Source organism: Colletotrichum abscissum, assembly GCF_030869225.1.
Source record: "Colletotrichum abscissum strain IMI 504890 chromosome Unknown Scaffold_60.1, whole genome shotgun sequence".
NCBI classification, from domain to species: Eukaryota; Fungi; Ascomycota; class Sordariomycetes; order Glomerellales; family Glomerellaceae; genus Colletotrichum; species Colletotrichum abscissum.
In genome coordinates, this window is record NW_026850504.1 from 133,665 (window position 1) to 159,473 (window position 25,809).

The 25,809-nt window shown below is 52.2% G+C and overlaps 7 protein-coding genes across 7 annotated transcripts; 2 read left to right on the forward strand and 5 right to left on the reverse strand.

The window, feature by feature from the left end:
• Positions 1-46: 46 nt before the first annotated feature.
• On the reverse strand, positions 47-1,156 carry CABS01_14968 (uncharacterized protein; the record flags this gene model as incomplete). Its single annotated transcript, XM_060548306.1, has 1 exon — positions 47-1,156. One exon carries the CDS (start codon positions 1,154-1,156, stop codon positions 47-49), a length of 1,110 nt encoding a protein of 369 aa, XP_060392302.1.
• An 835-nt stretch (positions 1,157-1,991) lies between these two features.
• Positions 1,992-3,711, reverse strand: CABS01_14969 (eburicol 14-alpha-demethylase; the record flags this gene model as incomplete). The annotated part of the gene is made up of 3 exons (XM_060548307.1): positions 1,992-3,128; positions 3,194-3,391; positions 3,466-3,711. The coding sequence occupies 3 exons, from the start codon at positions 3,709-3,711 to the stop codon at positions 1,992-1,994; spliced, it is 1,581 nt and encodes a 526-aa protein (XP_060392303.1).
• A 4,081-nt stretch (positions 3,712-7,792) lies between these two features.
• CABS01_14970 (uncharacterized protein) lies at positions 7,793-9,646 on the reverse strand (the record flags this gene model as incomplete). The annotated part of the gene is made up of 1 exon (XM_060548308.1): positions 7,793-9,646. The coding sequence occupies one exon, from the start codon at positions 9,644-9,646 to the stop codon at positions 7,793-7,795; it is 1,854 nt and encodes a 617-aa protein (XP_060392304.1).
• A 947-nt stretch (positions 9,647-10,593) lies between these two features.
• On the reverse strand, positions 10,594-11,049 carry CABS01_14971 (uncharacterized protein; the record flags this gene model as incomplete). The annotated part of the gene is made up of 1 exon (XM_060548309.1): positions 10,594-11,049. A coding segment is annotated over one exon (456 nt), but the record flags the coding sequence as incomplete, so codon positions are not given.
• A 1,365-nt stretch (positions 11,050-12,414) lies between these two features.
• Positions 12,415-12,798, forward strand: CABS01_14972 (uncharacterized protein; the record flags this gene model as incomplete). The annotated part of the gene is made up of 1 exon (XM_060548310.1): positions 12,415-12,798. One exon carries the CDS (start codon positions 12,415-12,417, stop codon positions 12,796-12,798), a length of 384 nt encoding a protein of 127 aa, XP_060392306.1.
• A 3,237-nt stretch (positions 12,799-16,035) lies between these two features.
• CABS01_14973 (kinesin motor domain-containing protein) lies at positions 16,036-18,936 on the reverse strand (the record flags this gene model as incomplete). Its single annotated transcript, XM_060548311.1, has 2 exons — positions 16,036-18,143; positions 18,198-18,936. 2 exons carry the CDS (start codon positions 18,934-18,936, stop codon positions 16,036-16,038), a joined length of 2,847 nt encoding a protein of 948 aa, XP_060392307.1.
• Positions 18,937-24,105: 5,169 nt separating this feature from the next.
• CABS01_14974 (uncharacterized protein) lies at positions 24,106-24,474 on the forward strand (the record flags this gene model as incomplete). Its single annotated transcript, XM_060548312.1, has 1 exon — positions 24,106-24,474. One exon carries the CDS (start codon positions 24,106-24,108, stop codon positions 24,472-24,474), a length of 369 nt encoding a protein of 122 aa, XP_060392308.1.
• Positions 24,475-25,809: the final 1,335 nt, after the last annotated feature.

Consider the following 25,809-nt stretch of genomic DNA (forward strand, 5'->3'; position numbering starts at 1 on the left):
CTGCAACTTAGGTATCGCGTACTGGAAACTTGCAAAAGGCCTCCTCTCATGCGTGTACCTGGCCATTTGTCCCCGATCCTCCTCCATTCGTACTTCCTGCCGCTGGCTCTTTCCCATTCCTCGAAGACACGCCTTGCCTCGAAGTGCGACCACCCTGCATCGAAGACTCGGCATCCTCCAAAGTCATAGACGGCTTGCGGTTCGGGATCTCACTCCCTCCACCGTTCCCCTTGACGGCAGTCCACTTCCCTACGCTCGTTCCCTTCTCCCGCTCCTCAGCAATCCAGCCTAGAAACAGCGCAACGTCCTTAGCCACCACGCCAATGACGGCCTTTGCCTGAATCCACGCAGGCAGCACCCCCTTCGCGTCCGACGCCGTAGCCATAATCCATTCAATCGCCCCCGTCGGCAGCTTTCGAACCCTCTCGACGCTCACGTACGCGCCCACAACCACACCCTTCTCCTTGACGAGCTTCCCTTGCTCCGACGCAGCTAGGTCCGAGACGGGTATCGACACCACGACGAACTCGTCCACCGCACCCTTGGCCCTGGCCGAGATAATGAGCACGGGGAACACGCGGTTCTTGAGCGGCATCCCGAGCTTGTGCTTGATCTCCGACACCCCAACCTTGAAATTCTCCCACGACAACCCGCCCTCGTCAACGACGATACCGCTGCAATCCCACGCGAGCGCCTCCCGCGCCTCCATCACGTTGGGCGTAAACGCCTTCTCGGCCTCGACGTGGTCGTCCTTGAAACACTTGACAAACTCCTCCCACGCCGCCGTCCCCTTGCCCGGCCGATCTTTGTGGATGCTCCGCCGGCACGCCCACGTCTCGCTCGCGACCGAGCTGCTGTTGGGCAGCTGGTTCCTCGCCGCCTCCTTCTCCAGCTCCGCCGCGGGCACGATGCGCTCGTACAGCTCCACGGGCGCCGTCGACTCGGGAAACGTCTTTGTGCCCTTGGCCTTCCACTCATTGGGGCGCGCCGTGCCGTCCTTGGGCGCCACGGCGTCGATAAACGGAACGGCTTCTTGGAGCACGGCGATGAGAAACGGCGCCAAGTCCGCCGTCGTGGCGCTCGGCGCCGGGAGCTGCTCCGTCCGGAGGCCCCATAGGCGGACCAGGGGTCCCAGGTTTTCGTCCTCAGTGTTCATTCCGGCAAGGTCCGGGGGTTTGTTGTACGCCTAAGCTTCTGACTTTATGAGACTGTAGATCCTGGTTGTCATACGAGTAATGCGTGCTTCCGTCGCAAAGAGCTCAAGGTCCCCCTAATCCTGTCGCAATCGCAAATTCCCGACGGGGATCTTATATGAGACGGGTAGATCGGAACGCAGTCTGTGGGTTAAGTAGATGTTGGCTACGCGACGTCAGTGAGCAAAACTCAAAACCCCACGTTTGGTACGCGGCTGTTCGTCTGGCGATTGCGCGAGGTGGTTTGACAGTGACGATGTCAAAGAATAAAGCTCAAGCTCAAGCTCAAGCTCCAGCTTTGGGATGAGTGTGAGGGGAGGAGAGGGATGCGAGGGGGAAGGGCGGAAGGGGATAGCTATACCTAGCTGTCTGAGACGTCCTTGCCAGGTTCGCCGCACTGACCTTGAAACAAAACCAGGCCGATCAGCCGGACCACTCAGCGACGCACTCGATTGTCGTTATCACCACTCTCAGTCATGTCAGGACCCCGCAAGCTGCCAATGCTAGTCTACCATGCTCCAAGTGCATAATTATTCTCCGAAATCTTCTATACTGAAAAAAAAGATCCATGGTCTGCACTAGTTGGTGGATGGCCGGTTGGATGGATAGTCGTGATGTCATAACGGTCTTTTGTATTAATATTATTCGGTGGTGACCGTCTAGTCTGCCACCTTCTGGCGCCGTAGCGCTGTCATGTCTAAGTCTCTTTTATCCCTCTTTACCATGTGATATATAGTCATAATGGCTTGCAATGTACAGTCCTCAACCCAGAATCCCTCCTTTAAAAATACTCATCATCTAGGGGTTGCGCTTCTCCCAGTAGATGTTGGCGGGCTCCAATGGCCGTGAGAAAAGGGAGGCGTAGTCTGTGCCGTTGATCTTATTGCTGCCATCGGCGTTGCGGAACTTGAATTCTCTGACAATCATGGCGGTAATGGTCTGCAGCTGCAGGTTGGCAAAGTGCTCACCGATGCAGCGGTGACGACCAGCGCCGAATGGGAGGTAAGGCGATCCGGCACCCTTGCTGACCAAGCCGTAACCGTAATCGATCTTCTCATCATCGGCATCTTCGGGGCGTCCGAGTCTGGGGGCGATAGGAGAGTCGGCGTCCCAGCGGTGGGGGTTCCATTCCTCGGGCTCGGGGAAGTAGACGGGGTCGGAGCCAGAGACACCAGGAGCGGCGAGGAGGGTGTGGCTGGTAGGAATGACGTACTTGGTACCGGGAACGGGCATGGGAGATGTGACGGCGCGCATGATGGAGTGGATGGGGGCGTGCAGGCGAAGAGTCTCCTTGATGATGGCCTGGTTAAGGGGCAGCTTGGCGAGGTCTTCGTAGGTCAGGGGAGGAAGGTCGGCGCCGAGAACACGGACCTGCTCCTCGTAGAGCTCCTCCATAATCTGAGGGTACTGGGCGAGACGAAGCATGATCCAAGAGCTGGTGGAGGAGGAAGAGTGCTGGCCGGCCATGAGGAGGGCAATCATCATGTTGGCGATCTCGTGGTCGGGGACCTTGGTGCCGTTCTTGTAGGTAGAGTTCATCAGATGGGTCATGATATCGAGTCCGTCGGTGCGGCCTTGCTCGCGGCGCTGCTTGATTTCATCCATGTAGATCTGAGCAACGGTGCGCTGGGCGTGATCACGCTTCTTGTTCCAGGGGAGAGGAGCCCAGTGCAGCACAAAGTTGATGGAGGTGAAGCCCATGTCGAGGTCGTGGTAGAGAGAGGCAAGGGACTCGTCAAACTTGTTGCGGATCTCGGCGCCCTGAAGAGCGTGGGAGGCGGTGAAAATGGTGATCTCGGCCAGCTTGGGGGGCAGATTGACGACGCCAGACTTGCCCTTGAAGTCAGGGCTGCGCTTGAAGTAGTTGGTAACCTCGTCGGCAATGATGGGGGTGTAGGAGCGGAAGGCCTCAGTGGTGAGGGCAATCTTCATGAACTGGAGGGGCGCGTAGCCAGTCAGCATACAACTTTGCGCAAACAGAGTTTGGACTGTCCGCATACCTTCTTCTGCTCCATGAGCTTGGCGTTGGGGCAGTCGTAGACAACATCGCGTCCAAAAACGGGAGTGGTCAAAACAGTGTAGATATCCTCAGCATTCACATCCTTGAGCTTGCCGTTGAGGATGAAGTCATTGCCCTGAGTTCCGAGAGCGACCGTGGTCTTCTTGCCGAGGAGAACGAAAGTGAAAACATCGCCAAACTATGGGAGCAGCGTGCGTTAGTAAGAGACCACACGAGGTAGGTGAGAGTTAGTTTCGGTGGTGGTGCGCATACCTTTTCGCGGTTGGCCTTGAAGAAAGCTGGGGGGTCCATGCCATAGATGACGGTGCTGCCGATGAAGGGGAACCAGTGGAAGACCATGGGAGGCTCATTCTTGTTCTTGAAGAGGATCTGGTTTGCGACGTTGAGGATGACAGAGACGACCACGACAGCAGCGAAGACGATTGCGACTTGCGACGCAGTTCCCAAAGTCTGGAACTGCTGGGACACCGGTCCCGCGACTTCTTGGAGGAGACCCATACTGGGCAGATGAGGGTCTGAGGACAGAGGATGCGTCAATCGAAATGATCTGGCGCGGTTGTCGAGGTTGCCTGTGTTTTCGAGAGCAGTGACCGCACGCACAAGTCGAATATCAGTAGCACGAAGAAAGTGGAAGGCATCGAGAAGGGGGGTCCAGCAGTGGTTTTAAATTATCCATTAATGAGATTAGATACCTGCCGCGTTTTGTTGGGTTCCACATTTTCTTTGCGTAACCAAGGAGCACCACTACCTTACGTCTGTGTGCGCCTACCTTACCTCACCTTACCTGGCCAGCCAGCAGCTAGGCCAATGTACCTAAGTATCCGTTGCATAGCGGCCATGGCTAAGGTAGGCGGTCAAGCATTTCGCATGTCAAAAATTGTCGTGGAGCCAAGAAGCTGTGACATCTGGCCACCCGAATCAATTTCGAGGCGTCTGTCACAGGGTTTCTAGCGCATTATGGCAGAGAAAGCCGCGCCGCAACCTCTTCTTCCTTTTGCTTTCTGCCCTTTCTTTCCCATGTTTGCTTCCATGAGATGCCAGGTGCCCCCCAGTGGCCCCCTTTCCACTCGGAAGCACCTGTGCGTCCCTGTTGGTCCATGTTGGTCGTTGCGCCAGAAAATCGGGAACAGGGGAGGGACCAATCGGTGGCACCAGCAGCTCATCCAATGACGGGCCGTTCGTATTCGTATCTGGAGACCCTCCCTGCCTATTCGAGCAATGGGAGATGGGAATGATTCGATGTGTGCTCCAATTCCCCAGACTCTGGAAACCACCTTTGAACGCGATCAAGCCATTTCAAAATTGCCTCGCCGGTGTCGTCAGTTTTGTCATTGCATGCTGCTGTTGTTAACTTCTTACCTCTTTACCATCTTCAGGGGTTCTGGGCTGGATCCTCTTTGCTTCTCATTTGTTTCCAACCCACCTCAGCCCAGCCCATCCGTGCCATCCATCCCACTTTGCTTGACGAAAATCTGCGAATCCTTCCGAGGCAGGTACCAGAGAAGCAGAGAAAAACGGTCTGGCCACTCACATGTGCTCAATTGACAACCCTGGCAACCCGAATAAGAACTCGAGCGGCTCATGCCGTCCACCTCTCCGATGTCCATTATCATTGCCTGCGCCTCCTAACGCGTACTTGTTTCTCATACAGTCTTCAGCTACACAAGGGAAATGACAAGCAGCATATGTCTGGAAGCTCAAGGTCTTATCTGCGAGGAAGCTCATGTCATCTCAAAAGTAAGTATGGACGTAGATGAGGGGCTGCTATTTACCCCTCCATGAGTCCATTCCTCCTCTCATTCTGAATTCACTGAGCTAGGAGTCTAGTCTCTTGAGCCACGGGCAGTACAGGCGTATTGGCATCATCTGACTAATGCATCACAACGGTCTGAGCAAGACATCCTTGCACAACAGGTTTCGACGACTAAGTGAAAGCCACATCCGTTCGAAAACACTGTAGAACCTCACTATACTCATTGTTGCATCCTTACAGATGGGAATTTCATTATCGTTGCTACATGTCTGCAAGCGGTGCCACTTTGCCAGTCGTCCTATGAAGCAAAGATCTTCCTAGATAGCAATAGCCAGACGAACACACGATCTCTGCGATCGAGCTCTGCTTGACACTTGTTGCGGGGTCATGGGCAAACAGCAAGTGGCAGTCTACCTACTGCGAGGGACGAGGAGGGTGCCGTTAACAACGATTACTTTCAACTGATCATGATAGATAAGTAGAAAGAAGCATTGCCGAAGTATCCTTGAACTCTTGTTAGCTTATGACTTGCTGAGTGGTGACGCATGGTGCAAGTCGTCGCGCCAAATTGATTGAGTATGTTCATGTTGCTCGCAACAACTCCGGCGCCGACTCTTATGAACGGGCTCAGCTTTGACTGTTGGCATGAATCAAAGATCAAAGATGCTAGACTCGTCTTATTAATCTTGTCAAGTTGAAGACTCATCGCAGCGACGGACTCTACAACCGGGTCAATGTTTCAAACGCAAGTAACGGAAGGGAAATTTGGACGCATGTGCCGGCGGCATTCATTCGATGGTGTTTCTTCGGGAGTGAATCACCTTCGGAAAGATCAGTATCGACCCCGTTGCGACGCGACACAATAACAAGCTCACCCATAAGCTGAATATAAGCGAAGAACATTCATGTTATATCCCTGCGTTACGAAGATACGATACAATCGGTATATGATGAGAAACCGCCGACGGCCTTATCGTTACGCGAAACTCGGCCCAAGACGGGAAAGGGCTGACAGATTCTCATACATAGGGTGGGGGCTGGGGCTGGGCTCCGGCCTTGGGCGAGGCGGACAGGTTGCCCGCTCGGAGCACTAGAGTAGATTTCATGTCAGCAACATGAAAACAGAGTAAATTAAAGGGTATTAATGCAGAATGAAGAAACGTACAGGTAACCGCCTTAGTGACATGTGCGAGGGCGATAAGCGGAGGGCAAACTCGGTCCTAGTGCTATAAGAGGATCTATTTGGCTGGCTGGACGCATTCCTCTCGGCCAGAAGATGGTGTCATGTCAGTCGAGCTCTTTTACTGAAGCACAACAGTGTCATCCGAACCTGATCCTGGTGCTCATGGCTGCTGCTGTCGTGCAAGACATTCCTTCGGCACTTCGCGTCGATCATCACCAGCTATACCAAGCATATTCCATGGAGAATACATCACCAAACTTGACGGCGACTTCTGTACCATTCACTACATCTGTCGCCTAAATGATACTTTGATAACCTCACGAAGCCAGATAATCGCTCGCCCATAACTCATGGCGAATTGCTCAGCAAGTTGTCAGCAACTTGTCAACAAGTTGCCATCCGACATATTTCTCTGTGCCTGGGACGAGTATTACACGGCACCGTGCCTCCTATTTAAACCGTCATCGCAGGCCACATCTCTTGACCCTTGCGATTTATCAGGCCCATATAAAGGAAGTCTTGTGCTTGCATGATTGGTATTGGAGGGCAGGGTATGCGAAAATGCCAGCTCGCTTGTGATCGAACGCGTTCGGCTGCATAGTCCCGGATGCCCGTTGAGTCACGACCATCGCCCATCGTGGGAAACACTCGTCACCAGAGTGCCTTTTCCTGTTGCCCGACGATACCCGGGTAGTCATTCTTGAGTTGTAAAAAGCTGCAGTAGCGTTTGCCAGCGACGGACGACGCACCCAGAAGCGACTTGCAAAAGCCCACATGGTCCATCGCATGCTTTTTACAGAGTTCCTAGAAAAAACAGGAATGGCAAGGATATGACGCATGTCATGCCCTGTCCTCGACCCTTCTGCTTCAATACATGAGAAAGACTACAACATAGACAATAGCGATCTCTTGTCACAGACAAGATAGTGAAATGCTCACAAAGCCTGTCTGGACAGCATGTTGCAAATTTGACATATGACGGTGCCAAATGTTAGTATGCTTGTTCATGGGACCAGTCTTACCTACAGTTACAAGGTCAGGAGATTACCGCTTTGTAAAGATGTTGGTCTGAAAGGGCACGAGTACTGTATGGCGGATGGTGTTTATCACATACCTCATAGCAACATAATCAAGTTTCCTTGGTAGCATAAGTACTCATCAATACATGATCAGATCACACGGAGAACAAGCTAAAGTTTAGAGAGATGTCTTTCTTAAGACATTGATTCTTGCTATCTAGCGTCTAGACTATAAAGTCTGCGCTCCTTGTTTGATGTTTGTCTGGTTGTTTTTTTGTGTAATATAATTAGTTGATGCAGTAACGACCGTCGGCCATGGCAATCCGCCAGCCCTGAATGCATGCAGTTGGTTATGATATAAAGAAATCAAACTGCAGAGGTATCTCTTTTGTGTAAAAACCCAGAAAGGAAGAATCCACGCCAGAAATGAAAAAGAGGAAAACAGAGAGAAAAAAACAAGCAAGGTACTTTTTGCCTTTGTTTGCTTTGGACGCCGTAAACACCGGAAACCATGCTATGATGAAAAATAGTTGAATGCTTTCCTCATGGCCCGAAATATACAAGCCATGCATGCCCTTCCTTTATTGTTTCTGTAGAAATGTAGGCGGCAGTCATCGGGGTAGCTCAGAAGGACATACCAGTCCATCCATAAGGCCCGTCGACGTTGACCCAATTGTGTGCCTCCATGGCGGACTCCCAGCCCATCATGACGGCAAGCAGGCGGCAACCCATGGCGCTGACGGTGCAGACAATCGCATCGCTGGCGTTGGCGAGCACAGCAAGGTCCATCATATACGCGCGACCAATGTAGCCGCGTAGTCGAAGAGTCTCGGCCGAGGGAGCCAGCTGCATGTTCTTCGCCGTTGCAGCGTTGGACGCGCTCATTGAGGAGAGCCCAAGATTCCAGAACATGGCCGCAAAGAAGCCACCCTCCCATCCAAAAGACTCGTCCTCGAAACGGTGCATGACGTGCTTGTCCGTGGCGGGCTTGTGGGTCTCCTGCTTGGAGGCAAGACGGATCTGCTCCTGGGCACGCATCGAGCCCTTGAAGTCCTCGGAGTCGTACACGGTCGGGTCATCGGATGCCATGACAATCAGCGACTGCTTCTTGGCAAGTTTGTCGTCTGCACCATCTCTACCGGTGTTGTTGTAGTTGGCGTCAATAATCTCCTGGGCGCGGTTGGCGATGATCTCCATCGGGATGTATGTGCCGCGGTATTTGTATTCCAACGGGTGACAATCCCCATGCCGAATATGCACACCAACTACAAGACCGTCGTTGGGGTTGGCGTCTCCTGTGAGAGACTTGGTCTTGACCTCCTTGACCCTGTTGATGACATACTGAGTGTCATCCTTGTTGAGATCAAATAGTGCCCGGTAGCCGTCGTGCGCGAGATCGAATAGTTCGCGAAGACCTTCCTCGTCCTGTGCACGGAAGTCGGCATAGGGTTTGCTCAAAGAACCGGCCCAAAGAGACTTGGCCGTTTCTGAGGTGACCACCAAGTGGCGAGCTCGGGGAGGACAGGGAATCATCTCATGACGTGGTGGTGGGCGGCAGTTGGGAATGGGAGGCGGTTGGAAGATGTCGGTGTATTTGCCATACGCCCACCGGGAGTCGTCGATGAAGAAGGCTCGGCCCTGCCTCTGTGCAAGCCCGTAAAAGGTCCAAAGCTGCATGATAGAGTGTCCGATTCCGGCGTCTTCAGTCTCCAATACGAAAGTCATTGACCTCTGGCAAACAGGCTTCTCAACCAGAGAGTCCTTATTCTCTCCAACGAGGTCTCCGTCTCGGCCCTGACCCTTGCTCGGCCACTGACTAGTGGCAAACTCCGGGAGGAGACCTGATTCCTGGGCTTCCGTGACATCGATAAAATATGGATCGGCCGGGGCATCGTTGCTCAAGAGGTTCTGGTCGGTGACCTGAGAACGGTGTCGCATGTCCCTCACACGGGCAGCCACCTCACGGCACTTGCTACACATGTCTCCATATTCCTTCACTGACAATGGGAAGTCGTAACTCGGGGGGATCGAGACAGTCCATTTCGATTTGCCACTCTTGTCGGTGATGACGATAGGAGTTGGGAAGTCTGGCAAATCATCCTGCCCTACCATCTCAAAGTCATCGTTTTTGCCAAGATGAGGCAAGTTGAGCTTCGGCACGCCGAAGATGCTCCGGAAAGGGAAGGTCGCAAAGTAGAGGAAAAGCGCTCCGAATGCAAACCAAAACGTGAATCGAAATACGCGACTGGGCCGCGGGTGGATGGGTGATTTTCGGGGAGGTGGGATGAGGGCCGGTAAGCTTGGGGACGGCGGCGGCGACGAGAAGAGCAGGTGATTGAAGCTGAAGCGGGACGAGGTGGCGGACAGCGGAATCTTCTCGTAGTTGGTGTTACCCGTATGTGAGGCAGACCGTCGCAAGTTCATCCGCGGGTCAGAAATCGACAGCTTGGATTTGCTGAGATCCAGAGGAGCTGGCATGTTTGCTCGCATTATAAGCAACGGGGTAGTAGAAAAATTGTTGGTATCCAAAAGAAGTAGAATTCGTAGAGTCGTCGTTGTTGGGGGTCGTGTCCACTAATAAGAAGCGGTCCCAATGGGTATCTTGTAAGAGGGTTCGAGCTTGGAGCTTTCAGAATGGAAAATAGACTGATGATGGTCTTAGTAAAGGAGTGTCGGATGGCTTCGAGCCTGGTTGGTCATTGGCAAGAGGATCTCCTTCCTTCTAGGAGGCGTTCATGATAGTAACTGTTCCAGCAACGGTCGCACAGGATCGGAGGTCGACGTGGGCAGGCGGCAATGCGGTGGCCAGCGCGGTGGAAGACGAGCAATGCAGCGTGCGTTCTGTGTACAGGACGAGACCGAGGCCGGGGGCGCGATCGGGTCAGGTCTGAAGGAAGAAGAAAGGTATGGTGAAGAAACCGGGGGAGGCGGGGATAGAAGTAAGGTCGTGGGCAGACAGTGAGGGACGGAGCAAGGTGAGGCAGACTCGGCCAACTTCTTCTTTTCGGGCCAAGACTCCAGGCAAGGTACGAACACTCAGTACGGATACTCCGTGGCCTCCAGGGTAGCAGCTGCAGGAGGAGGAGGAGCTTAAAGGTATCCAGCGGCTACGCAGAAAGTGGCCGACCCTTGTCCGAAATCAAGCAGAGAACGCAGTGAAAAAAGAGCCAAGGGGACCCAAAGGGGACAACCGAAAAGGATGAAAAGTGCGATCAACTGCGTGAAGTAAATGACTGATGGTGGGTCTTGGCGGCGATCATCAGAGACCAGGGTTCGGTTGGAGTAGGAGCTTCAAGCAGTGGTGGACTCAAGAGGCTGGTATTGCCCCGTATGTTCGGCCGGACGTTGCGTATGGAGCGGGAGAAACTGGATCAGGCTGCAGCCATTGCTGTAAGGGAAAATCGGGAGGGTAGAGAGACGACTACTTAATAGACTGGGTTGGACGCCGGCTTGCCGACCGAAACAGTCTTGTATGTCATGTAATGCTGCTGGGTGCGTCGTGGACCGGTTGTCTCGTCCGCGGTCTGTGGTATATTGTTTGCAACAATGTGCCCCGTCTTTGCCTGTGTTCGGCCCTGGCGTTCCCCTCTAGGCTTTGGCTCTGGCTTCCCGGCTTTTGGACAAACTCTATCCGATGCCAGTCCGAGTGACAGCGAGAGGATGAGGGAGTATGGTACTGCGCGGTAATTGGGCAGAAGCGAAGGATGAAGATGGGACGATGAGTTGTTCGTCCGGGCCTTTGACTTGATACCCGGTCCAGCAGCGCCGAGAAGGGGGAAGAACCCAGAGGCGAAAGTTGAGAAGGGGGGTGCGGCGTGCCGAGCAAAAAGATGGGCCGAAGGATGGGCAGATGGGGAAGGGCGGGAAGATTGGGGGGACAAGAGGTGTCAGAGCTCCTAGGAGTCTAGGAGGTGTCGTGTGGTGTGCGAGTGAAGCGCAAGTGCAGCGTCAATGTCCGTGGGATGAGGTGTCAGCTGTTGCTGTCAATGCCTTGACTTCTTGCTTTTCTGTGATGGTGTTGGTGCCGTGATGGTGCCTCGTCTAATAGAAACTCGGGTGTGGCAACGGGCCTTGCGTTTGCAACAAAGGACAAAGACTATGTTTCTCACGCTTTCTTTCTACCTGAGTTCGGTTAAGACTTGAGAGGGAAAGGAAAAAGTCTGGGGCGCCCGTTGTCAAGAATAAATCCAATTCAGCGGTCTTTCGCATTCAGCCTGATCGGCCTGCTTTGGTCTCTGCCCTTTTTTGGCTCAATTGCAACGGCGGGGGTAAGGTGGACCAACAAAATGCGTCAAACCCGGTGTGCTTGACAAAAGGTATGACGATTGGCAATGGTCAATAGCTGAGCATCCCAGAAAACCCAACTGCGAAACCATGAACCGAAGCAGCCGCGTGGCGGTGCGAGGTTCCATGGTGGAGGGAGCAGCATTTACAGGCTACAGGCTCCAGCAGTAAGAGCAGTGAGAGCAACAGTAGTAGCAGATCGTCCGAGGCTGGGCGGGACGGAGTTTCTGATTCTTGCAGCATCATGATCGTCCCCCGAATAGAAACTCAGTTCAGGGTTTCCCCTCGAGCCCCTCATCTTCAGCTGGCCCTTTCACGTCGTGTCATTGCTCCAATGCTGCTCTCACTATTGCCAGGGAGCCAGAAGAAGCAAGAAGCGAGGGAGATCCCACGGGATCGTCATACCCAAGGCGATCCCGCAGCAGTGACCACACGGTCGAACCCAGGCAGATGCCAAAGAGCCCCAACAACCGTCGACACGTCCCTACATTGTGACGGGCGGATGGACGGTTGGCGTTGTATTTCGCATGGGGGGTTTCGCGAAAGTCGGAACCTCGCGGCGAAAGTTGCAACACCATGAAAAGTGGGCAGTAGCTTTTTCAAGGCCAACCTTGACAGACGGAGCCCAACGGTGAGCCCCAAACCAACCTAGCCGTACTCCGTAAAAGAAGTGGAAAATTCGCCTCCAAGAAGACACCGAGGTCAGAAGGGGGAGCAGCGCGCATTGCATCTGCGACACTGGTTGACTGGTTTGCGGGACCGGTCGAGTACGCGCTGAGTAAGTTCCCAAAAAGGAAGCCGATGGTTCAAGGGTAACCCGCCGCGCAAGTATTTTCCTGGTATTGTGCATATGCCATCCACACAAGGTAGGTGCTAACTTGGTACTTGCTACCTCTTTAGAAGTCAGGAAGTGTGTGTGGTGTTGGGCGGAGGAACCTCACCGTTCAGTCGCAGCTTCCCAAATGCTTCTCCCCCCACCTTATGTGGTCGCCGGTCACGATTTTAGCACGTTTCAGAACCTCCGGGGTGATGAAGCAGCCAGTCAGAGCCCGCATTCTTGTGTCCCTGAGCCGCAGGGGTCCTCGGATGAGATCCGCCCCTCTCCATCCCAACAGGCCAATGAGAAGACGTTTTTAGTGCCTCCCGCAACGTCTTCTACTCCTTTCGGCGCTCTTACTCTCATCTCTGGCCTCCCATTGGGCATCTTGGTTACCGCACCTCCATCGCACCTCCATCTCGTTCCTCCCGGACCTTCTCCCGAAGACGGTCATCACTTCCTTTCTCTAAAATCTGAAAGCGCGTTCCTCCTCCTCTCGGCTGTCAGTGTCACGAGTGTCAACTCATGATCAAGCGCCGTTCCAGTTCGCTCATTCCCAAAAAGGTCATAAGACGGTCCTTCGGAATATTTGTGATGGGGATTGCGGGACCGCTTTGTGACTCCTTTTCCTACCATCTCTTCACCCTCAATCTATGACTTGTGCAAATTCTTCTCATCCCGTCCGCTTGGCTTCCCTCTCGCAAGTCCGTATCCCCAACGCGCTTCTGCATTTTCATCTGCACGTTACAAGGGTACAGAACCGCCGTAATAGGCTCGGACTCGTCGTCAAAAATATGTCACGATTCGAGGCACACACGCACACACATCCGCACTCCCAAATCCAGAAGGCCGCACGTGGACATCAAAGATGGGGAACTCACACCCCTGTCGCGACCCCTTTCTGGATCCCCCAATTTTGGGTCAATTCCGAGCAAGGAAAAACAGAGGGAAAAGGGCACTGCACAAACTGGGTTACTGAGCGTTGACATACTGAGTATATACCAGGCCGTTGGAAAGAGAAAATCTGCTCTAGTTCATTTTCCCCCTCCCCGCGCGCGCGGGATCCGCCGTCCTGGACTCCTACCTTGCTCGCTGTCACGCTGAGCACTTTTTAAAGTGGCATCTAAGCTCGGCTTTCCCGCCCGCGCCGTTGAAACCTTGAAGTATGACCCAATTACGAGGAAATCAGCGAAGCAAAAGGTAAAATACACAGCAAGCTGCAAAACAAGGCGTCACCATCACAATTACTATCGTCAGACGGGGGAAATAGTACAATGTCGTACCACCTACTGTGTAGTCTCTCACAAAGGCAGAAGGGAGCAAACAACTTCTTCAACTAGCCAAACACAGCATCTCTGTGCTCAGTCACAGACTCACAGGATCGCCCAAGCACCAACCAATGGATCAGCAATTACACCCACCAACCGAGACAGACAGACGGCAGCTGAGAGACACGGCTCCACGAAAGAGTCAGGGAGAGTCAGAGAAATGAGGCCAACGACTGGTCGGTGATCAATGATTGACAAGAGACAGAGAGTCATGAGTGACAATCTAGGTTTCGTCCTTTTTGTCTGCAGATCGCCATACTTCGTGCTGCGCAAGGTAGGTATTCGGTACTCGGGACCGGGGGGTGCAAGTCCCCATTTGCGTCATATCAAAACAAATTTTGATATTGCGATCCATCATCATCAATCACGCAGTGCAGCAAAACCGCGCCCATGCCCGTGCCCGGCAGGCAACCAGGGAATCAACAGATATCGCGAACCCACTCCCGACTGTTCCCTGTTCAACTGGGAAAGAAAGGCTCCATCGCAAGGCGCACGCGTCAATGACAAGTCATTGTCTCTTTTCAGAGTTTACGCCAACAAACACCAAACCACCCATCACAAGATTGATGATGGAGAAGCCTAAAGTCCCATGGGAAACCTAGATAGACAAGAAAGAAGAAAGAAAATAACGAAACCGAAAGAGGCATGATCCAGGTTTACAAGGCTTTCAAGGCTTCATCCGAGTCAAACCCCATCACCGGAAACTCAAATCAGCTCGCTCCCTCACAGCAAGTCTCGAACCCGTGTCCCTGCCCCATTCAGCCTCCTTCCACATGGGCAAACAAACAACTCTCTGTTCAGCAGCCCGTTTTCCAAATCTCACCAAAACTACTCCGTACAATCAGTCATCACCACCATCAATCCAAATTACACCCCAACGCTCCGCGCGCCCGTGCTCGCTCCCGACCGTGCACCCGCCACTTCCGTCCATCGGGTCTCGTCTCTGCCGCCACGCCGCGATCTCTCCGTATTCAAACCCCTAAGCCACACGGGAAGAACTTCAAACCACCACCACCAACAACGTTAATGCTCTTTGAGATTTTGCTCTCTCCTTTTCCCCGCTTGCCATCACAAGCATCCCCCTCCCTTCTCCTTTCCCGATCCAGCCATCTAGCCTCTCGCCCAAAACCACAAGATTCCCATGTGCAAAATCAGCGAGGAAAGCAGAACTAAAAATAAGCTCCTCAAAGTTTCGCGCGCCCGCCCGACCCAAGCTCACGCACCCCTCCCCTCCTTCTCCTTCGATCCGCCTCGTCAAACCGTCATCTTGGGAAGAACCTGCATCCCGTAAACTCTGTTTGCTCACCCAAGAAAGCACTCTGAAAATGATGGTCGGGAATCGCCGAGATTGCACCTTTGTGATGGCCATGTGATGATCTGATATCTTTGTGATGGTCTGTGATAGCTTTCCTACGTTACCGTTGAGATTCTCGAGTACTCATTTTGCATGAGATGAGAAACTCACGCTAGGGTTGAACTAAGACGCCTTGATCTGACATCGCGACTAACATGCGGCCCCCCCTTCGATATGGCGTTGAGAAGGGTCGCCCCGTCTGCCATCCCCCCCTTCCCCCGCCCCCTCTCTCAACGGTCGTCCTCCGCCTATCCTATTCTGCAATCTTAGATTCACCAAGTCCCGGCTAGCACTCCGTCTCGTGAGGCGACCTGCGTTGCCATCAAACAGAACTGGTGGTCACAATGGCTAGCAAACAGAATGCAGCAATCCGCGAGGTGAAGACGTGACACATTGTGACGGGTCCTTGCGATTGGCACACCGTTTCCCCAAGTCGATTATACATGCGCGTTGTAGGTCCAACGGGCATGTAAACCAAACGTACCGAAACAATCATCTCCGCTGTTTGGCTTCGATCACGGCCACAGTCACGGGTACGAGCACGGGTACGGGAAGGATGGTGGCATTTGATGGATCGTGGTATTCTCTTCTTCTGGATGTCGTAACCGCTCATCCGTTATTAGCTAGCTGACCAGGCCTGCTTTCTGATGTACGTGAGCCATCATAATCATCCATCAATCCAATATTAAACTGCCACAGGCAGGCCTCGTCGCTTTTCCCAATCCTTCTCTGAAACTTCCGCCAATATCAATATCCTGAGCCTGCCTAATGCACTGGGACCACACCTGGTCGTGCAGTGCCTGAAATCTCTGCCGACTCCTCCTTCATGGGCGTATCAGTACGCTAATAAAACAAACCGACAGTCTCAGCTAACGTCGAAAGAGGGTGGCTTGAACCGCCGTTCTTCCAACCAGCGACTACGGCGAAGTAAAGTGTAGGGTATAAGAAGAAAAAAAACAAAACCAGATCGTTGTCGACCTTTCCCGAACGCCTTTCTGGCCTCGTGAGGCACCCTCGCGAAGTCCAACCATTCCCACACCAGATATAAACGTTGAAACTCACACTCCCGACAGAAAAGACCGTCTCACATGCCCATCACCGAGACCTTGTTGGTTTCATCAAATGATGCTGCCTTCCTGAGGGGTTCGAGATCCGCAGGCAACTCTGGATGCACCTCAAGTTTACGATCGCTGACGACGCGAATGCTTCCCCGTGCTCCCTTCACGAGATGGCCCGTCTCGACGCGGTCCTGGATCATCTCATCCAGGATCTTGCTCATTTCATCGACACTCTTGGTACGGTTGCGAGGAGTGTTATGGGCGGCGGATGGTGCTGGTGGCGGGTTCACCGTCGGTGGTGGGCTGTGTTCGTAAAGGGCCGATGTCCTGCCATCGGTGTGGCCCTCTGCCGTGTCTCGAGAACGCGCTGCAGACCGAAGCGCACCCAACATGCGATCCTTGTCGTCCAGTCTAGCCCGAAGCTCTGCGATCTCGGCATCCTTCTCCCGCAGAAGCGTTGACACACTATGGTCTTCTCCGACCATGATGCCCTTATTCGGGGCGGAGAAGCCAACTGAAGTCCTCGAAGAACTGGCTCTTCGTGCCTGCATAAGCCGTTTCTCCAGCGTCTGGATGTATCTTGTCTTGTCCGCTAGGTCGGCTTGCAAGGCGCGGTTCTGAGCTGATAGGGAGGCGCTTCCGTCACCATATTCGCCAATGCTGTCGTCGTCTGTTACAAGCCCTCCTTCGCCACTAGATTGGCGTTGTCCTCCACTCGATCGACCGCTAGAACGACGGCCTATGGTCGATGACGCCGATGTCATTGATGCTGTCCTTTCGAGAAGTGGCCTGCCGCCATTAGAAGTGGCCAATGATGATCTTGCTGATGCCATCGAGGACCGAGGATGGATGCCAAGAGCGCTGTAAGAGCCGCTGACGTTGACACCAATTGATTTGGAACTCAAGATCAGACGGTTGAGGTGATCGATCCGTTCTTTAAGCGCTGTGCGAGCCAGCTGCATTTCGAGCATTTGCTCTTCATGCCGATGCTCAGCCTCAAGTTCACGGGCCTTCTCCTCCAAGACGTCTCGCTCTCTTTCTTCCTCGGCATACTTTGCATTCTTTTCCTTGGCTTGTGTGTCGAGCTGTTGCCGTAACTCAAGGATCTCCATGCGATACCGCTCCAAGAGAACTCTCGCACCGCCATCACCACCGCTTCCGAGAGCCTCTTCCGCCTTCTTGGCATGACTGACAATATTATTCTTTGCTCTGGATGCGAATTTGAGGGTGTTGATCGTCTCTGATGTGTGGGAGTTCGAGGACGCAGCGCTGCCAGCCGCGCCAATCTGAATAGTGCAAAGAATGCTCACCAGCGATCCGCCTGACAACGCGCCTTGCAAAAGCCTGGTCAGCTTGCTGTCGCGATAAGGCAGATGCTTCCCGTCCTTGTCGGCCGCCTTTCCATCCTTGTCCTTGTGCTCCGAGAGTTTGGAGATGACAGTGCCCAAAGTGAGCAAACTCTTGTTGATGTGCGAGCCTTCGGTTCTTCGCTCTTTGGACTCGGCAGCCTTTTCGGATCCAGCGAGATCGATCAAGCTCAATGTTGACACTCGCACGCCACCGGGTAGCATTCCTGACCTTTTGCTGTCGCCACCTCCAGGGTTCCCTGGTATCCGCTCTCGGCTCTCCACCACGATTTGTACGACTGCATGACTTCGGGAGCTCCTCGCATTAAACTGGGTGCTTGCAGTTCTACGCGCTTGGTCTCCACGCGCAATTACCCTAAGAAGCTGGGTAGGACTCTGAACAATCTCCTCTTTCAAGGGGCTAGCGTAAACACCGCGCTTGCTGTCTTCGCGTAACTTGATCTCTTCCTGCCCACCAGCGGGTGCGCCGGGCCCAGTTGACATACTCAGCAAGTCGTGAATCTTTTCGTTGTAGATTTCCAAATAACTGACACGAAGCAGGAATTCGCGGGATGGTGTCTCTCTGATGTAGGAAAAGATATCTGTAATGGCGAGCGGGATCACACCAGGCGAAGAGGCGGTTCCTTGCATCGAAAACGTCTTTCCGGTACCAGTCATACCGTAGGCGAAAACCGTTCCATGATAGCCTTCCATCACACGGCGGACTAGACGCTTTGCTAGGCAGTCGTATACTCGGCTGTTGTCGTCGTGTGTTGTAAAGACATTATCTGACGTCTTGGGTTAGAAGAATTTGCGTAGTTTTGCGGAGCAATAAGCCTCACCATAAAAGTAGTCTCCGCCTTCCTTTCCTCTGTACGCAACAAGAGACTTGCGTCCATCAACCATCCACTCGCCCTCGGCTTTGGTATTCTCGTTTCCGCTCGCATCTGGTCGCACTCTCACACTGACAATCACATTACCCTTGCCGTCTAGTTTGGAACCTCTCTTGTCACTGCTGCCGTCAGATGAGGATTTTGCCGCCATTCCATCGATAGGGTCATCATACGTCGTCGCGGAAGTTGAATACGAGTCCTGGGCAGAAGAGCTCCTGCTTTGGGGCGGTGAAGAAATGCTGATAAGGCCATCGGACATACGCACACTTGCGCTTGATATTGACTTGCCCTCGGCACTGTTGTTCAACAGACTTGGCGCGCCGTTGCTTTGCGAATACGTAGACGCTACGGAGCCCTTTGACTTGCGTGTAGAGTTCCGTGAGGAGTCAGCACCAAGTGGACTCGGGGGGAGGCTACTGATGCGATTGTCGCCTCGGGGCGGTTGGGGGAATGAGTTGATGCTCACTGTCTTACGCAACGTCCGCACAGAAGAATTACTCATGGCAGAGGCTGTACGTGGTTGCGGAAGGGCTGAGGTGGGTGCGGGAGTTGTGGGAGGCAGAAAGCCTGCGGAGGGAGCTCTGAGGCCACTCTTCGAGTTCGGTGTTGACGGTGCCCTGGAAGCTGTCGTGGGAATGCCCCCAGTACTTTTCCTCGTTTTCGGTACAGGTAGAGCGGGCAGTGCCATGGTTGGCGGGCCATTCGACGGCCGGGCCGGCCGTGGGAGAGTCGCCATATCGTTGAATAATTGAAGGGAAGGAGCCGTGATCCGTACGCAACTACGAAGTCCCGAGTTGGGCAAGCAACCTTCTAGATTGTCGAGAGCAGTCGAGAAATTGGCCGGTCCATGAACTCGGAGGGTGGAAGAGGGTGGGTGATCGTCGGGATGTTGATTACGTCGATAAAGGGACGTCTTCCGCGTGGGTTGTATTCGTCCGAAAACCACGAGTGTGGACGGGGACCTGGCCTGCGAATATGCCTGTATCCCAGTACTCTGGACCAATTCGAGAACAGGGACGTATGAAACGTTATTATGCGTTGAGGGTGTACAGAGTGAGGTGGGAAGTTTTCATCGGATTGGGGGCTCGACTGTCAGGAGGGTTGTCAGTGCACCTGGACCATGACAATTAAGGCAGCGGGCACGGGACTTGGGCATGACTTGCAGATGCGCCGGCATAAGGGCGATCCCAAGGGGCGGAGCGGATAAGACCAGGGAGGAAGAACCAAAGGGAAAAAAACTTACCAAAATATGATTCAGTGGACAACGCTTGTGTTGTCGTGTTTGGTGGTGGGCCGAGATGGGGTTGGTGAGAAGAGAGAAAGGCAGCGTCGAGCGATTTGAAGGGGGAATCCTGGGATTGAGGTGGCTTCGTATGTCTCGTAGAGTGTTCCTTGCGGTTCAAACCGGGACCCTGTCGGCTCTGTTGGAAGCAAGTGTGGAGGGAAAACAAAGGTCTGACTGTAGTGGATTTTTTGTCGTCGAGCTGTATTCCTTGCGCTAGCGGGCGGCGGGCGGCGTACGGCTTGGGGTTTCTTTTTCGTGGGCTGTCTGCAGAGCACGGTGCCTCTGGTGTCTCGCGCAGCTAAAGTCGCAGGACTGGGATGGCGACGGGTACTCAGATTGGGCGGCAGGTCGGGGAAAGGCAAAAAATTGAGGTGGACGCGGGAGGAAGGGAAGGGGTTGGTTTCGTCGAGTGGAAATGTTTCGACAGCAGAGCTGGGCGCGGGATTTGCGAACGCGGATTCGCTGTAGCTTCGGAGCGTCTGAGCTTCACAAAGGAGAAGTAGGAAACAAGTCCACAGAGTTTGGGTGACGAAGTGCGGAAAGATATTCGACCGGGGCCGCGGTAAGGTAGAGTTGGGACGGAATTGCGTCAAGTCTGAGAGCTGGCGGATGCGATGAGCTCTGTGATGCCGATGGGGTTGCGATGGTTTGTGGAAAGGAGAGATCCGAGTCTCGAGCGCTGGGCTTGTTTGCGTCTCTTGGTCTTGGCGGAGTAATCCGTAGGTTAAGGTAAAGAAGAGGAGGCGGCGGCGGTGGAATCGTACAAGGCAAAGAGTCAGGTTAATTGAGGCGTCCCGTGGGCAAGGTAAAGGAGACGCAAAGCGTAAAAGCGCACAGCGAGACGAGATGAGTAAGGAGTGTTTGGTCGAGAAAATGGAGAAGGCGTGAGTGAATGTGGTGATGAAAAGTGCGTTTCGGTGCGATTAGTGCAGTGGGCGGCAATGTAAGCGGGAAATGGCCGCTATGTGCAACGACGTGGGCGGCGCGAGGAAGGTGAAGGAGTGGCTGAAGGTACTAGGCAGATCCGTCGGATAAGTTGGGAGCGATCTGAATGTGGACGGACGTGGTCGTGAAAGTAGACGTAGTGTAAACGTGGGCGGCAGGCAGGAGGGGGAGAACTTTGGAAGTGAAAGAGGTCGAGAGTCGAGGTGTTCCAGACCAGTGGGATCCTTTCCTCGAAAAGGTCTGTTCCGTGTTAGGCGCGTCCTCGATGCGAAGGATGTCCAATGTTGGACGTTCCTTCCTCTCTTTCTTTCCCTTTTCTCTTTTGCTATTATTGCGAGTGGGAAAGAACCTGGACAAAAGAGAGAGCACCTTCCTCCTCCTCTTCTCCTCTCCGTCTGCTCCTCCTCTCTTCGTTGGTCCTACTTGCCCGGGGCAAAGTAGCGGACAAGTGACAGGGTGCAGGAGTGTAAAAAACAGTGGACCCTTGTACGTACCGTTAAACCATTCTTTGCTTTTTCTGGACGGGAGCTTGTGAGGAATCCACAAAAAGTTGTGCTTGGATATGCCGACAACGGGAAGTATTGCGCAATAGGAATAGAGGGATAAGCTGCCAAACCCAGTGACAAAGTGACGATCCTCGATATCAGCGTCAACTAAGATTGCGGGACGTGATATCTGCAAATCGTAGAGGAAAGAGATAGTCGTCGTCTCTGAGTCAATCGAGAAAGAGCTTGTTCCCCAGAACTAGGTAGGTATTCTAAAGTACCTTGGCTGAATGTGAGGGGGGAAAAGGAAGGAGAAGACAGGATACAACCGGGGTCACGGGTGAGATGGGCAAATACGTATCCATGTACGAAATACTCGTGCCAAATACCAATAAACACAGAAAGGGGAGGAGGGAGGGAGACGAAAGAGAGATGTTGCCTCCCCTGGTCTTCTGCGACCTTGCCCCCGTTTATCGCTTGTATTTCTCGTGTCTGTGTCATTCCCTGCCTTCGTCTCGATTCTTCCCATTTTCACTTCCATTTTCTTTTCACCCCTCCAGCTGGCCGGTCAGGGCTGAGGAGGGCGTGCAACACGGTTGTGATTTCCCGTCCCCGCCATTCACACTTCGATTAGCACGTGCAACTCTCTCTCCGGCCACGATGGACTTTCAAGAACAAAAGCACTATTTCTCTCTCCTCTCTCGACTCCGTCACGAATTGCTTCCCCATCGGCAACTAGTCAGGTACTAGAGACAACGTCCAAGAAATACACCACTCATCACAACGCCCGCAGCCCAACCCAGGAAGTTTTCCCTCGCTAGTCTGATCATCGTCAAATTGGTACCCAGACTTGGAGATTCTACCCCTGTCACATCCCCAGCAAGGACCATCGCTCAACTCAGGAACAGCAAGGGGGAAATCCCTTTCCAGCTTAGTCCCAGAATATACACGGTGCCGCCACGAGCTACCAGCATCAGAGGTACTCGGCACATTAGGACGCCCCTTTAATCGCGAGAGACTGCGCGAGCACTTGGACCATGAGCATTGCTTCCCACTGCACAAGCACAAGTGTCTCGAGACACGGCACTACTATATCCCTCCCTCATGGTCCTTGGATGATAAGCCACGCCGCTCTGTGGCCTGACTCCTGGCCACTACTTGGTCCCTAGGTCTCGGGATACTTCCAAGACCCCTGCTGTCAAATCCCAAACTGGCTTGCATCTGCGAGAGAGAGAAAGAGAGAGAGCTTGTGGGATGATGGATCGTCTACCTCGCTGGGACCGACGGCACTTGATCCACGACAAGACGCGGATGCACATGCGCGAGCTCCGTACCACCGTCGCACGCATATGCGCGTGCTTTCCAACCCTCAAGCAAGCAGAGTAGCAAGCGTCCGCCGTCAGCATCCAGAGCACAAGGTGCGCATGTAACGAATTGTGGTGATATTGCGCAGCCTCACCTGTCCATCCCACGCCGAGACATGGTGCTGCCACATGTCTGCCTCTTTGTCTCTCGCAAATTTGTGCAGAGTATGTGTTCTGGGTAGCACAGGATACCAGGTATAGCTACGGATACGCGTCACTCCACTCCTACCGCCCAAAGAAGCCTACTTTGTACGGGTTTCCCACGAGCGCCAACAGCTCGGGTTCCCATGATCCATCTCCATGAATCTTCCTCAGACCCGCTCATCACCCTCGGTGCTTTCTCGATCTGTCCCCGAATCCACAGAATCCTCGACAACGTTGACTCGATCAACAATTGGACAGAGCGCGGCAAATGGACTGACTGGGGGCAAACACTTTAAAGTGCCAACCGTTGTTGCAATCAAACAACGTCTACGAATTGCCAGAGACCCCCATATGGACGGACCACGCTGTAATTTCCGGATGCCATCACATCACTACCTCTTCCAGCCAACGAGCTGCCATCTATGGCGTCCCCGTGCGCAAATCTTCTACTAAGCACGCCGAACTAAGACCTCGATAACAGCCATCATATGCAACACTTTCTGCACGACTGCAGGAGCCGTCTCCGGGAAGCTTCCTAGCACGACCCAGAGTTGGAGAAGACGCTGTTGGCGTAAAAGTCTGTGTGACGACAAGCACCTTAGCTGCACTGCTGCAGCCTCGTCCATTCCCCGCCGAACCTCATTCGCCAATGAAGCAAAACGCGACCATGGCCCTGGTCTGGCAATCTCACAGAGCCTGGGCCTGTCGCACGAATCCTACGAAGCCCCCCCCCCCCCCCTTCGAACTGGTCAGATTGGCACCATTGGACATTGCGTCTTGGGGTCTGGGGCTCTGAGTACCTTATTATCGAAGAAAGTTAATTCTTTCTAAGTCATAAGTATAAGAATATAGTTTTAATAAAATAGTATAGTACTTACTTAGTACTTAAATTAAAATACTTTTTTAAGCTTATTATAAAAAAAAGATAACTATATTATTAACTACTTATTATCGAAGTCCGTAAATAGCGCTATAGTTTTAATTATTATAGCTTTAACTATAATAATTTTATTTATAATAAATAAAAAATCTAATTATAAGTCCTTTAAAAACCTCTTATTAAGAGCTATAAAAGCATACTAAGTTAAAATACTTATTAAAATATTAATAACTAAACTAACCCTATAATAATAACTTTAATAAAAAACTTAAAAAAAAAATACTAAAATCCTTACTATTATTAAGTACGATTTATAAAATATAGTAATATAATTATAAAGTATTATTAATATATCCTATACTAAAAAAAGTATTATTAATATTAATAAAACAAATAAGGCCGTATTAATATAGCGCTTTAACTTTTTTTTATAACTCGAGAATAATTATTTTAAATAATATTAAAAATTTATTAAAAAGCTTTTTTAAATACTTTAGTATATTTATTATTATTTTTGTAATAATAAGATTTTTAGCGTTTATATATAAAAATAAGTTATTTATTTTTAAATAATAATATTAACTTATTAATAAGCTATTAAAATTATAATTTTAGTAATTCTTTAATGAGGGAGAGGGTAGAATAGAAGAAAAGATAAGTAATTTATAAAAAAGAGTTAAGGTTAAATAGTGCGGAATTCGAGGGTAGGGTAGCGTCTATATATACTGCGGTAATCCTCTAGTAATACAAAACGATGGAGTTAAACAGTGGGGTCTGGGGCTCAGGCCATCAATCTATCTGTTGTTCGAGCAGAAAACGTTCAGAGAATGACGGGCGGGATGGTAGAACCCCCGACACCGGGTCACTCTCGGCGAGCCGTCGTGCCGGACGTTCATGTATCACTGCCAGACCTCATCCCGTACTTCACTGTTCCCGTCATCCGATGAACCTAGCGTTCTGCCGCGTTGCTCCGTCTCCGCATTCCCACGTCGCAGGATGGTTGCGCAAGTGCCTCACCATGCTTAGCACTTCGATCCTCTGTCCACATCAAAACGGTACCTGTACTGGCGAGCTTGGAACTTCGAGTCCCGTTCAAAATCGAGCGTTCCACGAGCTCAGTTAGAAGCACAGGCGATGGATGGCCCAAGCTCAATTTACCTCACTGGGACTGAAGTCGGTATCCGTTCCCCAATACTGCACCTCAAATTTGCTTTTTCTACGTTTGGTTAATGCACGCAGGCAAGCTGCAACGTCTTGCGCCCCCAAAGAGGATGTTGGAGTTTCCAATACTTTTTCCTGGTGGGCTAAGAGCCTAGTCTACGGGGCAACGGGGCTGTCGATCTTGGATCATGTTCCTTCCGACGATCTCTGCCGAGTGTTTGCGAGCTTCTGACAAAACAAACGCTCTTTTGATTAATGAGCTCTATATTATCTATACACTGACTAGTCCAGGTGTCTTGACTCTTGCACGGCTGCCATAACATCCGAGATATCTTGGCTGATTGGGTGAATTTGGATTAGCTTTCTTTGCTCTCCCGCCCGACCTCGGATGGCGGGCTGAAGTACGGCAAGCATTTCAATTTGACAGTTGTGAGCCAACGTCTTCTTCGCTCGGACAATACTATACTCTGGAACACTAGCTGCAGATGGACATACACTATCGTACCTCTCTCCACACAGCCTTTGTGTAAGTTTCGAAAACCTCAAATACAAACCGAAATTTCTGGCGACTCAGCCAATGCAGTGTGTTGTTTGGTCTTCCATGTGGAGGCAAAACGAATGGTGTGTGTCGCTTTTTGCTACCAACTACACCTTTAGGTCCCAAGCCTTTCAACTTTTGACAGCAGCACGCAAATCGATGCAAAGAACGGATGAGAGGCGGTTGACATTCATGCTCTGGCTTTCACAGGTCCGTTCATGACTCAAGAGCCTATACCTAACGAAGTCACATTTAAAAACCGGCAGTTCTCGTCTAAACGTTGGTCCAGTTGCACGATGCTTCGCGACTGGGCGAAGCATGGAAGATCAAACCCCAGGCCCTAGGATTTACCTAGGTGAACCTGGAGCCGCATCACCCTCCGCCTCGCCTTCAAGTGCGACCCTTCACCCTCTACAACAATTTTCGTGCTTGGCAGATATCGACAGGGAGCCGGGGTTCTGGGGAAACTTCACTAATCAACAGGCTTGTTCCCCTTTCAAGCTGGCCGCGCAACCTTCACGGGTTTGCCGTCTATCTAGCAGTTCAATGATGTATTTCGAGAGTAGGGAAGTAATTTTCTTCTCAAATTACGGAAAGAAACGCTGTTAGCAGATAACAACAGCAACTGACTCAATCGGGGTGTGTTATACGTACTATGCTACAGTAGCTCTATCTCTATGATTTTTTCTCTCATCGAAGAATGTTCCCGAGAAACGACCCTCGGACGAACATGCCAGGAGGCGGCCATGGCATCCCAGT